Source organism: Poromitra crassiceps, assembly GCF_964638095.1.
Source record: "Poromitra crassiceps genome assembly, chromosome: 9".
Classification (NCBI taxonomy): domain Eukaryota; kingdom Metazoa; phylum Chordata; class Actinopteri; order Beryciformes; family Melamphaidae; genus Poromitra; species Poromitra crassiceps.
In genome coordinates, this window is record NC_139630.1 from 26,905,145 (window position 1) to 26,918,640 (window position 13,496).

Sequence of the window (13,496 nt, forward strand, 5' to 3'; positions counted from 1 at the left end):
GACTCCATGGTAGAGACTTGTAAGTGGACAATTCAGCAGGATGACAGATGCTTGCTGGCCAAGCCCACGTCCCCCAGATCGTTTTTTCTCGTAACCACTGACTCACCCAAATTGCTAAACCGCAGAATTGCTCAGAATTATCATGCTGTTATAGACCAAGCAAATAAAAACAGCTGCATTTCTGTGCTGCAAAACTATCGTTATATTTCAACATAATTGGGGGAGAGGAAACATTCAGTGTGATAGTTAAAATCATTTATTACATATTTACCACACCAACAATAACAGCCAGTTGAACTGACAATCATACATTTGACAGAACTGAATTACAAAACAGTGAATATATGAGGTACTAATTTGTTAATCCCAGCTAATTTGAGTGCTATAGATGGTGAACACAAACGTAACAGAGTTGAGAGGGTGAATTGAGCTGGGACACACAGATGCTGTCTTAAGTGCAGCTGAAGCGTTTACCAGATCAAACAAGTGCATGATGACCTAATTGAGTTTATAGATGTATAATAGTGCAGTTGTATCTGATCTGATAGCTTTGGGATCGTTCTTTACCAGCATCGATCAGTAGGGTGGTTCAGGCACATACATGTTCTGTACAGCACTTCACATTATGACATCCTCTTTTCATAAGCAGAAGTCATCCTTTCTTTACAATGCTCAGAATATTACAATGTATTATCAATTGATGGCTGCTTTTCGCTAGATATTCCCATAAAGGGTGCAAAAGTCTTAAAATCAGCCTCAACAAAATAAGCATATTCTGGGGGAATCACATGAAGCTGATACAGTTTTAGGCAGTAGGCATCATCAGCAGGAAAAAGGTGAATCTGTCAGCTGTGAACGGGTCGATCCTATGTCAAAATCGATGGTGGGGATTGTCTTGTATGTCCATCCGTTCATGCTGACAGACGAGGGGCCTCGTTCATAGCCAGCTGGACTTCTCCTCCTCAAACTTCTGAGGATCGATGAACGGCTTGTCGATGGTCTTGATCATCAGTTCGCCGCAGTACACGCACTCGCACGCGATGATGTCATCGATGTCCGACTTGATCTGCTCGCGGCTGGCGCCCGCGTTGCCCTTGCCCAGGCTGGCGGTGTCACCGTCCTCCTTGGGCGCCGGGCGGTGGCGCGACTTGGAAGACTGCGCGGCTGCGGCCAGTTTCTTCTGCAGCTCCTCCAGACGACTCTGCTTGTAGACCGTCAGGTGGGGGGTCACTTCCTAGAGGGCGGAGAGAAAAAAATGTTATCCCCGCAATAAGAGACTGACTAACTGCTGCTGTCTGTTCATCATATTTGAATTAGGTTTCCCACAGAAGTTTATCTTTTTTTCCTAAGATGGTCACTGAAATAAAAATGTAAGCTAATGAATGAAAAGCCCAACGCATAACATCTCGTGAACATGGTAGCGCTTCTCATCTCACCACCACTGTTAGGTACTTAGTGGTAAGCACGCACTGATTAATATTTGTATCAGATATTTCCGTTGATATTATGCTACAATAGTATCGAGAATTTCACCAATAATACAATTTGAAACCAAGACCCACGTTTAGCATTTAAATATTCAACAGGCAAATAGATGTAAATTCCTGTCTTTATCCAAACAAATTAGGATGTTAGATATCTCTAAAGAAGACAAATGGATTGTATGTCAATATAACTGATCCAAGTCTGTTTTTTCCCCCACAAAGAGTCATGAACAGGCCTAATACTCAGTATGAGTGCTCTGAATTGCAGTTTGGATGGAGCCCTACTGTTACCTGGAATAGACAGTCGTAGTGGAACATGTGTCCACACAGGAACAGGTAGAAGGGCCTGTTGAGCAAGGGGAATTCACAAGCAGCGCACTTCTCCTGCGACTCCACCACGCCATATTTGTTCCTCATTTCCTGGATGTCCTCTCGGATGCGCTTGGCGCTCTCCGTGGCCTCCTCCATCTCCTGCTTCAGCTCAGCGATGTGCTGGTTGTACTCCTCCAGAGAGCTGCAGATGGCCTCCTGAAACACAGGGACCAACCAATGACGACTCGTACCGATTTGAGGCGGTGGTCTCCTTGACAGCTGTCACTATTATGTACTATAAGTTGTGCATATTTACAAGCATATAATGAGTTTTCTTAACCCATCTCTACTTCATGACTCTGGTGCAGATGTGGCCAAACTTTTTTGGTTGTGGGCCGCATACAAAAAAATATAAGGAGTCGCGGGCCAAACAATATTAAGCGCGGCAGTTTTCGCGGCAAAAAAATTGGACCAGAAAACCCTTGTGCCATCAAAAATTTAATTTCTACCTAAATAAATATATGACACATAGTATGTGCTCACCTATTACAATGGGTATTTCTGCATGTTTTCAAATTTTCTTTTCCTGTGCCAACAGGTTAAGACAGAGATCATTTAACATAACATTAGTATTAAACATTCATTCAGTATTAAAAATGTTTAAAGATAAATAGACCAGGTCAAGGTACTCAAGTATAACCCATTTTCAATGGTTTTAAATTGAAAAAACGAAATGGGGGGAATCCGTTTTTTTGTTTTTGTTTTTCCGTTTCTTTTTCTTTCTTTTTCTGTTTTTTTTCCCGTTTTCGGTTTTTCGTTTTCGGTTTAAACTTTAAAACGGAAAAACGTTTTTAGCAAAAAAAAAATTTTTTTTTTTTTTTTGCTAAATTCATGGCGGGCCACTTAAAAATGGGCAGCGGGCCGCAGTTGGCCCGCGGGCCGTAGTTTGGCCACCCCTGCTCTAGTGCATTTAATAAGTGTCAGTACGGACCTTGAAGTGGTCAATGGTGACAAAGTCAGGGAAGAAGGGCAGGATGTCTTCGATCTTGAGCAGGTTGCAGCTGGACAGACAGTTCATGGCTTTCTTCACATCTTTCTCCTCCTGCACCACGTGGCGGGCGATCTTCAGCCACAGCTTCTTCCTCAGCTCCTCGTCATCCTCAGGCAGGTCGGCGCACGACTTGGCCAGATCCACGTCCACCTGTGGGAAAACATATGAATGAATATATGAGTTAATTACATTTGTTAGCATACAGAACATTTAAACATATACAGATAAAAGATAAGTAATGCCGTTTTATTTGCATTTTAAATGTATGTATGTATGTATGTATGTATGTACAGTATGTATGTATATATTATATATATATATATATATATATATATATATATATATATATATATATATATATATATATTCTCTCGTGAGGGAGAAATCCACAAACGCTACGGATTAGCCTCCTGAAAATCTGTGTAAAGATCTGCGCGGCCTGGGGTCCTTCAGGCTAGAGCGAGGTGCTCGGCGCAGGCCAATGACGTGCAGCGCACAGGCCTTCTTGAGGCATCCTCTCTGCCCATGGTACGGCATGGTAGGATTGCCTTTTCCCCAGGGAGGGTCTGGTGAGCACTAACTCTATTGCAGCGGATTGGGCGTGCTACCCTTCCACGGGCAACGTTGCAGACAGAGTAGGAAGGCTGATCCGTGAGCGGCTGCTTCCGGGACGCGGGTCGGGGTCTTAATCGGCCTCGGCTGGGTCTACTGGGCGAGGGTGTATGATGTTGACAGACCCGAAACACCTTACGACCCCAGTTAACATCACTGATGACGCGTCCCAGCGCATGCTGTAGTATGTACTGTATTTTTAAACATATATATATACTGTATATATATATATATATTAATAGATTTTTTATACAGTAAAAAAAAGAAGATACAGTAATTAAATCAATGCAAATATAAATGCAAATATAATAGATATGTGGATAAGTTGGATAAGTTTTCTGATTAAATAGTACAATAGTACAATCTCGACCCAAAAACAGTCAAACACACACAACTTACTTGCAAAGCAAGATCCACTGCCTCCTCATAGAGCTCCATAATCTTATAGACCAGGACGCAGGCCTGGAGGTAGCCGTGTTCTGCACACAGCCTGAGGGCGTACTTCAGGTCGTAGTGGATCTCCGAGGCGTGGGTGCCTGCCTGCTCCAGGTACCACAGCAGAGAGTCGGGCTTGTACTTGGCATACAGAGACAGCAGGTAGTTGTGGATGGCCTCCTCTGTCACAGTCAGCTGGTACACACAGAACTCCATGTAGCGGATGGTCTCGCTGATCTGCTGGGTGCTGCCCATCTGGCTGTAGTTCATCAGGGCCGGGATGAGCTTCTTGGGGTCCAGCCGCTTGCCCATCTGAATCCAGGCGTCCACCACTTTCTTGGGGATGTGCTGCATGAGCACGGGGGAGAACTTGTAGAAAAGCTTCTCGTCGCAGTGCTTGGAGAGCACGTCCAGTGCGGCGCTGTAGTCGTCGTGCTGACAGTGGTGGGATATGACCCTCTCGTAGTCCTGCATGATGACCGAGAAGTAGACCATGTCGTCCACGTTGCCGTGGCTGGCCAGCAGGTCGTAGATGGTGGTGCGGTTGTTGAACAGGCATTCCTTGTGCTTGGAGCTGCTGAGGAACTGACGGAACTCGTCCCGGGTCTCCTGGAAGATGATGCTGTTGTGGTCGCTCTCCAGCTGGCCCAGCCGGTTCAGGTAGAGCTCCGCGAGCCAGGTGACCAGCAGGGTGATCTGGGTTCGCTCGCTCGGCTTCAGGTTGTTCAGTTTCTTCAGTAGGAACTCCTTCAGGGCTTCCTCTTGTTTGGCCTCGATGAACTTGAGCGCTATCTCCTCAAAGTAGTTCTGCGTCAGCGCGTAGCACTTGGCGCTCTCTAGGAACCGCTTGTTCTGGAAGCAGTGCTCGGCCTCCTTGGCCAGCACCATGTCCATGCACTCGGGCCTTTCCCGGCAGTACTCCTTGGCCAGATCGAACTTATTCATGCTCATGTACATCTGCCAGACGTCCCTGGCCTCGCGCTGGATGTGGTACCGGAAGACCGCCCGCTCAGTGTAGATCCACACCAAGCCGCCCACTGGGTCCTTGATCATCTTCTTGAGGATGCCAAACTTGTCGGGGAACACGTCCTCGTACACCACCTGGCCGTTCAGGGTGCAGATCGCCTTGACTCGGTCGGGGAGCAACAGCAAGAAGTGGAACTGTGTCAGCACGATGGAGATGGGCTTGTTGAAACTGAAGTCTATGTCAGTGGTGTACTCCCAAACCTGACGGACAGAGACAGAGACAGAGGGAGAGGGAGGGTGGGAAGAAAGAAGAACTTAAGTAACACATAAAGATGGAGCAGAAGAACCACGCCCCTCCCCCCAAAATTGCCTTTCTCTCACTGACTCATATCCCTTGGTTTATACTTTTGCATGATCCCTCCCACCCCAAGATCCTCTTTCAACAGGAAATGCATAAAATCCAGGAAGTAAAGATGCCATTTCATGGAGTCTTTACGCTGCAGATGAATACTATATATATATATATATATATATATATATATATATATAAATCATACTATAGTTTACCTGCACATCGCTGAGCAGGGAATCAGGCCTGACATAGTCCAGCTGCCCATAGAGAACTCCATTACCCATCATCCAGGCGAAGGCTTTGGGGCAGGAACGGAGCTTGGAGGTGTAGAAGGTGATCTCGCTGTAGCCCATGTTGGCCGGGAACTCCTGGAAGCTGGGCAGCAGGTCCTGGTTCTGGGTGAAGATGGAGCTGAAGCCCTGCTGTTCCGAGCCCTCGGCCACCTTGCCCACAAACTGGAACAGGCGTTTGCGGGTGGTGGCGATGATGAAGTACTTGTTCTCCAGGCCGCGCTCCACCTCCAGGCAGCAGACCGGAGCCGGCCTCCCGTCCTCCTCCAGGGAGTGGACCTGCCCCGGGGAACCCACAGAGTATTTGTTCAGTCAGAGGTGGTAATATAGGTGGTATTATATATTAATGATCTTCCTAAGGTTTGTAAATTTTCAAATTGTTTATTATATGGCGATGACACTGTTATCGTTTTTTCTGATCCAAACCCTAATGTCATAAATACAAAACTATCTTCTGATCTTCACCTTCTCCATGACTGGATGAAATCTAATCATCTAACTGTTAACGTCAAGAAAACTGAATGTATGTACTTTCGTTCTCTTAGAAAATCTATATCTATGTCTGACCCCATACACTTTGCAAATCACCCATTAACCATAAATACCTTGGAGTAACACTTGATACTCACCTCACCTACAAACATCACATCAATCACCTAGTCAAAAAGGCAAATCAGAAACTATTTGTTTACAGTAAGATTAGACCATTTCTCACCCTCACTGTTTCAAATACATACCTACATGCAATTTTTCTTTCAACAATATCCTACTGTCTTCCAATCTGGTCACTCACGACTAAGGAAACCATAGAACCCATAGCAAGACTCTACAACAGAGCATATAAAATTCATGGTAACTTTCCACCTTGGACTCACCACTGTACTGCACTCTCACACTCCTCTGCTCCAACTTTTCAGAACTACCGTACACAAAAAGTCTAGCCATTAAGTTTTATTTTATGCTCAGAAACAACTCTTCTCCAACACTTACAGCTCTACTCCCAAGACACAACACAAGACAAGAACGCATCACTAGATCAATCTCACATGCACTTATACCAGTACCGGCATACAAAAATAATTATGGACTAAGATCATTCTTCCACACATACACCAAAATTTTTGGAACGAGATCCCATTTCACACCAGAGAAATAACCTCTATCTCACATTTCAAAAAAGCTTACAAACAACATCTGATGCTAGAAAACACCTGTAATCACTGATCCGACTCACCCCTAGGTTTTAATTTTTGTTGTTGCTGTTTTCGTATTGATGAATGAATGTCTGTAAATGTAATTGTTTTTGTTAGGTCTGTAATATTGTATGTAGTGAAATTGAACATGTTCTTGTATATTAATTATTTTTTGTTTAATGTACTGCAGAACAGGAACCTGCTGAAAACCAGTTTGTAACTGAGTCAGGCCAGTTAAATGTACATGTGAAATGTCATTTTTATCCCTTCCTGTATAAATAAAGTGAACTGAACTGAATAAAAGGTAGAGGCATTTAACAAACATGAGTGCAATAAAGCTGGTATAGTATGGACAAATTTGAAGGTACTACCAAATAAACGATGCATTCATATGGCAAACTACTACACTTAAAACTCTGCACGAGTCAGATGACAGGGGGATAGTTTGCAATTTAAGAAGTAGCATGCTTTTTATTTTATTATTTATTTAGGGGGGGGGGGGGCACTGATGTCATCAAAATGGAAATGTTTGGAAACCAGAATGAGCTTAAAATTATTGTACTTTTATTATTAGTTCTAAAAGGAAAAAGGTACACTCCCCCCTGGGTGCCCTCCCCTAGTCACATTTGCATCTTCGCCAAACTATCCACTGTATTGCACTACCATAAACAATAGAAATGTGAATGATTAAATCAAGAGGTATTCGTCTCGACACATGACCCTTCTGCTGCCCTGCTCTGACCTGTCTGAAGTATTGGTCTGGATTGGTGTTGAACAGGCTGCCCTCAGTCGCCGAGATCTCCGCCTCAAAGATGATGCCTTGGCTGGTGCCGACCAAGATGGGTCCCGTGTTGGTCTCGCTTCCCAGCAGCTTGTTCCAGCCCACGCTCTCGATGAGGTGGCCTCGCCAGCGGGACAAGCTGCGCACCTTCTGGGTGTTCCGGTTGAGATACAGACACTCGCTGGTGCTCAGGCTGATCAGCAGATGGGAGCCTGCAATGGGAGAGATGAGGAGGAGGAGGAGGATGATATAATTGCTGTTGTTAGTAGGTCATAGCCAATCCACGGGAACAACAATCATATCAATTATGTAGGAGCGCTGCGTCAGGGATGACATTTGAGGTTTTGGGGCATTGCGCAGACATTTCCACTTTATCACATAAATAAAATGCTGGCTAGAAGATAATTGTGTACTAATCCAAGCTGAGAAGGCTTGTAAAATGTCCATCTCTCTGTAACAAACTTGTAAGTTAGCCAATACAAGTCTAGTGTATAAAATAGTATCCTCTTCACTTGCATGTGGAATGACTAGTAGTATTTGGCCATTGGAGAAAGGACACAACACAATTTAAAAACATGTTTTACGTTGTAGCTTTAGGTCAATCAAACCAGCAAGTAATGATACACCGAAGAGTGACTAGAGCTGCCAGGAGGCCCTATCAAAATAACCAATGCATATGGTCATTCAGATGCCGTTTATTGAAATGCATGCAAGCAGACACTACTCATTTCCTAAAGAAAATCTGGATCAGTTGACACTAATAATGAGTCGGTTCTCACCCGTGGGGTCCAGGAACAGTTTGTTCACTTTAGCGTCATCTTTCCGCCCTAGTTCAATCTGGTTAGGCTGATCTGGTTTGGCCAGGTCAATCCTGAATAGAATATGGGAAAAACAGCTGTCATGTAGCGATCATTAACATAAATACTTCCATCAGCAAACAAATCATCCCAACTCATTTACAGCTTCCTCTAGAGTCTAGACTCAATCTACAATACATCTGTATTCATCGCTGTGAAGAATTGCCATTAACACCTCCTGTAATCCAGACAGTGACCATTCACATTGTGTAGTGCTTCATGTATGTGATTTGTGACGAGTGTTATTTGCCTCAGCAGAGTGTCCTTCCCCAGACTCATGCATAGCTGATTGTTGCACACTGCAAAGTGGTTGATCTTCTCGGGCGGTGAAAAATCGATCCTCTGCTTGTTGAATATCGGCTTCTCCTCCTCAAGCCTCACATTCACAAAGCCTAGGGAACGAACAAACCCAAGTCAGTAAAAAAGTAGTTATTCCAACAAATACAAGCGTTATTTACCTGTGAGCCATCTTGTTAATGTGATGAAACAGCATCACTGCATGTGAATAATAATAATGTGGGAGTCAGATGGAGCATCTCTTGAGAAGGGCCCAGAGTCAGACGCCCCGACCTACCTGAGTGCTGAGTGCCGATGTTGGCAGCCGACAGGCGGCTGTGCTGGTGCGCGCTTTGCCTGGTGTTTTGGGAGTCCTCGTATTCATCCAGAATTGAAGCCATGGCTGAATTAACCTAATTTCAGGAGGAATGCTTGAAAATGAATGGCCTGTAAATAGAAACCTGACGAGGAAGTCCTATGATGACATGACTACGCTGTTATTAGTTTCCACCCGTGAAGGGCTCAGCGATGCGTTTCCTCTCGTCGCATGCGTCTAATCGAGAAGGAATATACAGAATATGAAAGTTGACTCTGTAACATAAAGGTAGGACGTATAATATTTTAAAACACACAAGACATGAAGACAGCTAGCTTAGCTTCCGAGTGTGGCTGCACAACACAGGGCGCACTCTTGCAGTCAGGTGACGGTTGGGGAATCATCATGTGACCAAAATTTGTGTAGTGCCCCTACTTTACCACCAGAGGTCGCAATTCACCCAAATTTAGTCTGGACTGTTTATTATTATAGGATTGGGATATTTAAAGGCTTTGCATATCCGAATCAGAGTCCGGAGGGGTGCTGCTGTTTTAATTGGTATCGCTCAGTATTGTTTTAATTAATGCGTTGTTTTAAGTGAGAGTTTTGTTTGCGCTTTTTGTTGCATTATTAACAACCAGGAATCCACTTGGAAATCTATAAAACCGTAATCTGGGTCAGTTTTCGAGAGACCCCATTTAAATGGAAAGCCATTTCCTCAAATAAGATCATGCAATAAATTAGGCCTATCGCATAATGTGTGCGTCATTTTTGGCAACGCAGATCAATTTCAGTGGTTGGCATTCAACCATCTGTAGGAGCCAGGAGGAAGCGTTCACACCGTTGGTCCCAGTGGGGGTGGCTATGCAAATCACAACCTGTCTGATCAGCGGAAAGTTGCCAAAGCAAAAGGCGCATGCCGCCTGTCGTCATTCAGAGGAGAGACAGCGTAGGGTGCACATCCAGTCTCTCACACACACACACATACAGGTCAGACAAGAGGGGACAGCCAGAGAGTTTGAGCAGGTTGATGTGAGTGCGTCTCGACATGCCACCTCACATGGAGTATTTCTACCACGAGTCCCGAGTGCCCTCCGCCTGCGGGCTGACCCAGGCCGACGAGCTGGAGCCCGGGGCCGTCAGCTGCATGCTGGTCGGGGACGGAGCCGTGGGGAAGACCAGCATGATTATCAGCTACACCTCCAACGGATACCCCATGGAGTACAAACAGACGGGCTTTGACGTCTTCTCCGGTGAGTCCAAAATATACACTTCTAGCCTATTGCAACGTAGTGGAAACTTTTGGATAAAACATAATTATATTTGTGGATTGGAGTTTGATCACAACTTTAGGCTGAATTTTTATACTAGAAACTTATAGTAGCATTAGGCCTATACATAATAGTAGCCTACATAAGTAATAATATCAAATTATATAAACTATAGGAAGACATGATCTTTTTAAAGGAAAAAAGGCAAAAAAATCAATTGCATTAATGCTGACGTGGATTTGCCTTAAAATGATCTATTTGTAGAAGGCATTGTTGACCCACCAGTTTGTTGACCCACCTTTTTTATCAACTATTAACTGCTTACAACCATACTATCTATAGTTAGAATATAAGCGTGAATACCGGTACTCTCTGGGGGGAAATGGAATGTTACTACTTCATATTTTATCACTGTGAACGAGGATAATCATTTGAAACGGAGCTAAACTCTTTACTCACTGTCTGACTCTTATATCTGTGGTTTCCAACAGGTCAGGTCCAGGTGGAAGGAGCTCCTGTCAAAGTTCAACTACTTGACACTGCTGGACAGGTACGATTTTTGACTTTTATTTTACCCAAGATTCAACAACAAGTTCTTGTTTCCATTTCATTCATTCTATGAAATTATTGATCATTATTATATTGTTATATAATTATATGTTGATTATGTTGAACAGCATAGTGATTACAACATCAGGTTATTGTTGCAATCAACAATGACTTGAATGTGATTGAACGCTCAGTCAGTTTCTCTTGGTCCTTGATGTCTCCAGATACCCACACTACACACAGTTTGAATATGACTAACCGCAGCTTTCTCCCTATGTTACATTTCAGGAAGAATTTGATGAGTTCCGGTCGCTGTCCTACGCCCACACGGACGTCTTCCTCCTGTGCTTCAGCGTGGTCAACCCCACCTCGTTTCACAACATCGTCAAGAAGTGGGTGCCGGAGATCCGCGCCTGCAACCCCTCCGCGCCCATCGTCCTGGTCGGCACCCAGTCGGACCTCTTGCTGGACGTTAACGTCCTGATCAACCTGGACCGCTCCAAGGTGAAGCCGGTGCTCAGCTCCCGGGCCCGGAGCATGGCGGACAAGATCAGGGCCACGGACTATGTCGAGTGCTCCTCTCTCACCCAGAAGAACCTGAAGGAGGCGTTCGACGCGGCCATCTTTGCCGCCATCAAGCACAAGGCCCGCAAGGCCAAGAAGAGGAGGTCCTCCGACAGGCGCACCAAAGCCTTCTCCAGGTGCAGCTGGAAGAAGTTCTTCTGCTTCGTCTGAACTCACTGAACCGACCAATTGACCCTGTGGGTTGTGGACCGAACTTATTGTTATTATTTATTGAACCCATCGTTTGCTTTCGCTCGATGTCACAGCCCCCATCTGACTGTGGCAGTTTGGCATCCCTCCTAGTCAGTGTCCTGGTGAGTCTGTGTCTGGGGATGCAAAATGGCCCAACAAATGGAGGCGGCAGAGCGGGATTCTGGGGAATTCTCTCTCAGCCTGGGTCTGGTTTCAGAACTCATCAGATAGATTGAGGATTACATGATACTCACAAACACGCCCGTTTGCTTCATGTCAACAGAGGAAAATCAAGTCCGAAAAGTTTGAAAGTATCAACCTGTTCTTACGTATAGGCGTCAGTGGCAAGCCTGTGGAGAGGAGAGGACACTGAACGGAGGGAGGGTTTGTAGTAGAAACTTAGCAGACCAAGAACACGCTGAACGCCCAGCCAAGAGAGGGGAAAGACTCACAGTCATGTAAATGCTGTATATTTGCATGGCCTGGATTACTATCCCCTGCAGCCTGTGCTGTGTGTGACAGACAGAGAAAGAGGGCTGTGTTTGCCAAACGACAGAGAGAGTGGGTTGAGTAAAGGCGTTAGCCATATCTCCGCTGTAGTCGTTGCTGCCTGGCCACATCGGCCCATTTGTATTCAGCAGTCGGAGGCTAAAGTCGAGGTGCCAAATTCGTACCTGTGTGTGAAAGCTTCCCCCGGCTCGTGTGTGTATAGGGGGGGTTGTTATTATCTGGGTTTTTGACTCAATCAATCAACTGACGACATTAACACCCTGAACACTTTGCTTTAAGATCTTATCAACTGACGGTATTCATGAAAAAAGCAGCACAGCAGGGTGATAAGTTTGGGACAAATCAGAAACGAATGTATTCCGTCTGTCTGATTGAAACCTCTGATAGCCCGAGGTGAAGGGGTGCAGGACAGAGGTGACCTTTGACCTTTTTCACTCCCGTCTCCCCTACAATCTGCATCTGTAAAAGCTGCAGCGCCGCTGGAGTCTGGAGGTCCACCCTGCAGGGCCTCCCACCACCACCGCGTTGTTTATTATGCTCAATACACTCCTCCCTATCTCCTCAATGACCTGCTGCTTCATAGAGTTAAAGGACTCTGTATAGCCTCTGTTTAGTGTGAACATATGCTTGTAATAGAGAGCCAGACTGAACGTCACTTCCTGCTTCAGCACTGTACCAGAGATTTTCATCCGCCATTTATTTCCCCATAGACATTTTGTAAAATGCTTATAAAAAAGTAGTTCAGATATATTTAGAAACAGGAGAGACCACATGACATTTCACCTGGACCAAAACGTTAAAAAAAATGCGGATTTAAAGAAAATATTTGTTCAATGTAGTTTTTTGGTCCAAGTGAAATGTTGCATGGTCTCTCCTGATTCTAAATATAGCTGAACTGTTTGGTTTGACCAAGTAAAACTATTTTTATAAGCATTTTCCGAAATGTCTATGGGAAAATAAATGGCAGATAAAATCACTGGTACAGTGCTGAAGCAGGAAGTAGGTGGTCACTTTGCCTCTCTATTGTATAATTACATGTGCTGAACAAAGTACCAAGTTCCGGAAGCAGGGCTTGGCTTTACTATGCTTCTTGTGGAAGTCGGCTTCATGTATAAGGTATTCTGTTTGTTTAAAAAACAGTTTATTTGTCTTGTTTTTATCGGTTGAAACCTTAAAACAGACAGATTTTCAATGCATTGATGTACTCAACTGACTATTTTTTGTGGACATTTTCTATCATTGTCATTGTCATTGTCACTAATCTCAAGATCTTCTGCTCTGACGTGTCTTTTTTTTTTTACATGTTGGAGTGATGTGATGCATAATAAATGAAGTGAAAAGCACATGGTTTATCTGTATTATTATTATTAGAAGCATAACACTTTATGCAATGTTATGTCTGTGCAATTCACAACCGAGCCCACTTAACAAGTCTGATAGCTGCTTTAACTTTGGGGGGGGGGGGGGGGGAGTTTAGAAGAAGTC

General features: G+C 44.6%; 2 protein-coding genes across 2 annotated transcripts; one reads left to right on the forward strand and one right to left on the reverse strand.

Moving 5' to 3' along the window:
- Positions 1 to 277: 277 nt before the first annotated feature.
- vps18 (VPS18 core subunit of CORVET and HOPS complexes) lies at positions 278 to 9,273 on the reverse strand. The gene is made up of 9 exons (XM_083642572.1): positions 8,908 to 9,273; positions 8,584 to 8,725; positions 8,256 to 8,347; positions 7,438 to 7,688; positions 5,428 to 5,781; positions 3,859 to 5,121; positions 2,788 to 2,997; positions 1,776 to 2,012; positions 278 to 1,234 (listed from the first exon to the last, which is right to left on the reverse strand). The coding sequence occupies exons 1-9, from the start codon at positions 9,008 to 9,010 to the stop codon at positions 938 to 940; spliced, it is 2,949 nt and encodes a 982-aa protein (XP_083498698.1). The 5' UTR covers positions 9,011 to 9,273; the 3' UTR covers positions 278 to 937.
- A 601-nt stretch (positions 9,274 to 9,874) lies between these two features.
- On the forward strand, positions 9,875 to 13,272 carry rhov (ras homolog family member V). The gene is made up of 3 exons (XM_083642575.1): positions 9,875 to 10,178; positions 10,688 to 10,746; positions 11,034 to 13,272. The coding sequence occupies exons 1-3, from the start codon at positions 9,974 to 9,976 to the stop codon at positions 11,478 to 11,480; spliced, it is 711 nt and encodes a 236-aa protein (XP_083498701.1). The 5' UTR covers positions 9,875 to 9,973; the 3' UTR covers positions 11,481 to 13,272.
- The last annotated feature ends 224 nt before the right edge of the window (positions 13,273 to 13,496 follow it).

What these genes read in the sequence shown, in the direction of transcription:
- vps18 (XM_083642572.1), bottom strand. Translation starts at nt 9,010, where the DNA reads ATGGCTTCAATTCTGGATGAATACGAGGACTCCCAAAACACCAGGCAA. An exon ending in TCACCATTGACCACTTCAAG is followed by an intron (nt 2,013 to 2,787) that starts GTCCGTACTGAC and finishes CCTGTGTTTCAG; the next exon opens with GAGGCCATCTGCAGCTCTCT. An exon ending in ACTACGACTGTCTATTCCAG is followed by an intron (nt 1,235 to 1,775) that starts GTAACAGTAGGG and finishes TCCGCCCTCTAG; the next exon opens with GAAGTGACCCCCCACCTGAC.
- rhov (XM_083642575.1), top strand. Translation starts at nt 9,974, where the DNA reads ATGCCACCTCACATGGAGTATTTCTACCACGAGTCCCGAGTGCCCTCC. An exon ending in GGGCTTTGACGTCTTCTCCG is followed by an intron (nt 10,179 to 10,687) that starts GTGAGTCCAAAA and finishes GGTTTCCAACAG; the next exon opens with GTCAGGTCCAGGTGGAAGGA. An exon ending in TACTTGACACTGCTGGACAG is followed by an intron (nt 10,747 to 11,033) that starts GTACGATTTTTG and finishes GTTACATTTCAG; the next exon opens with GAAGAATTTGATGAGTTCCG.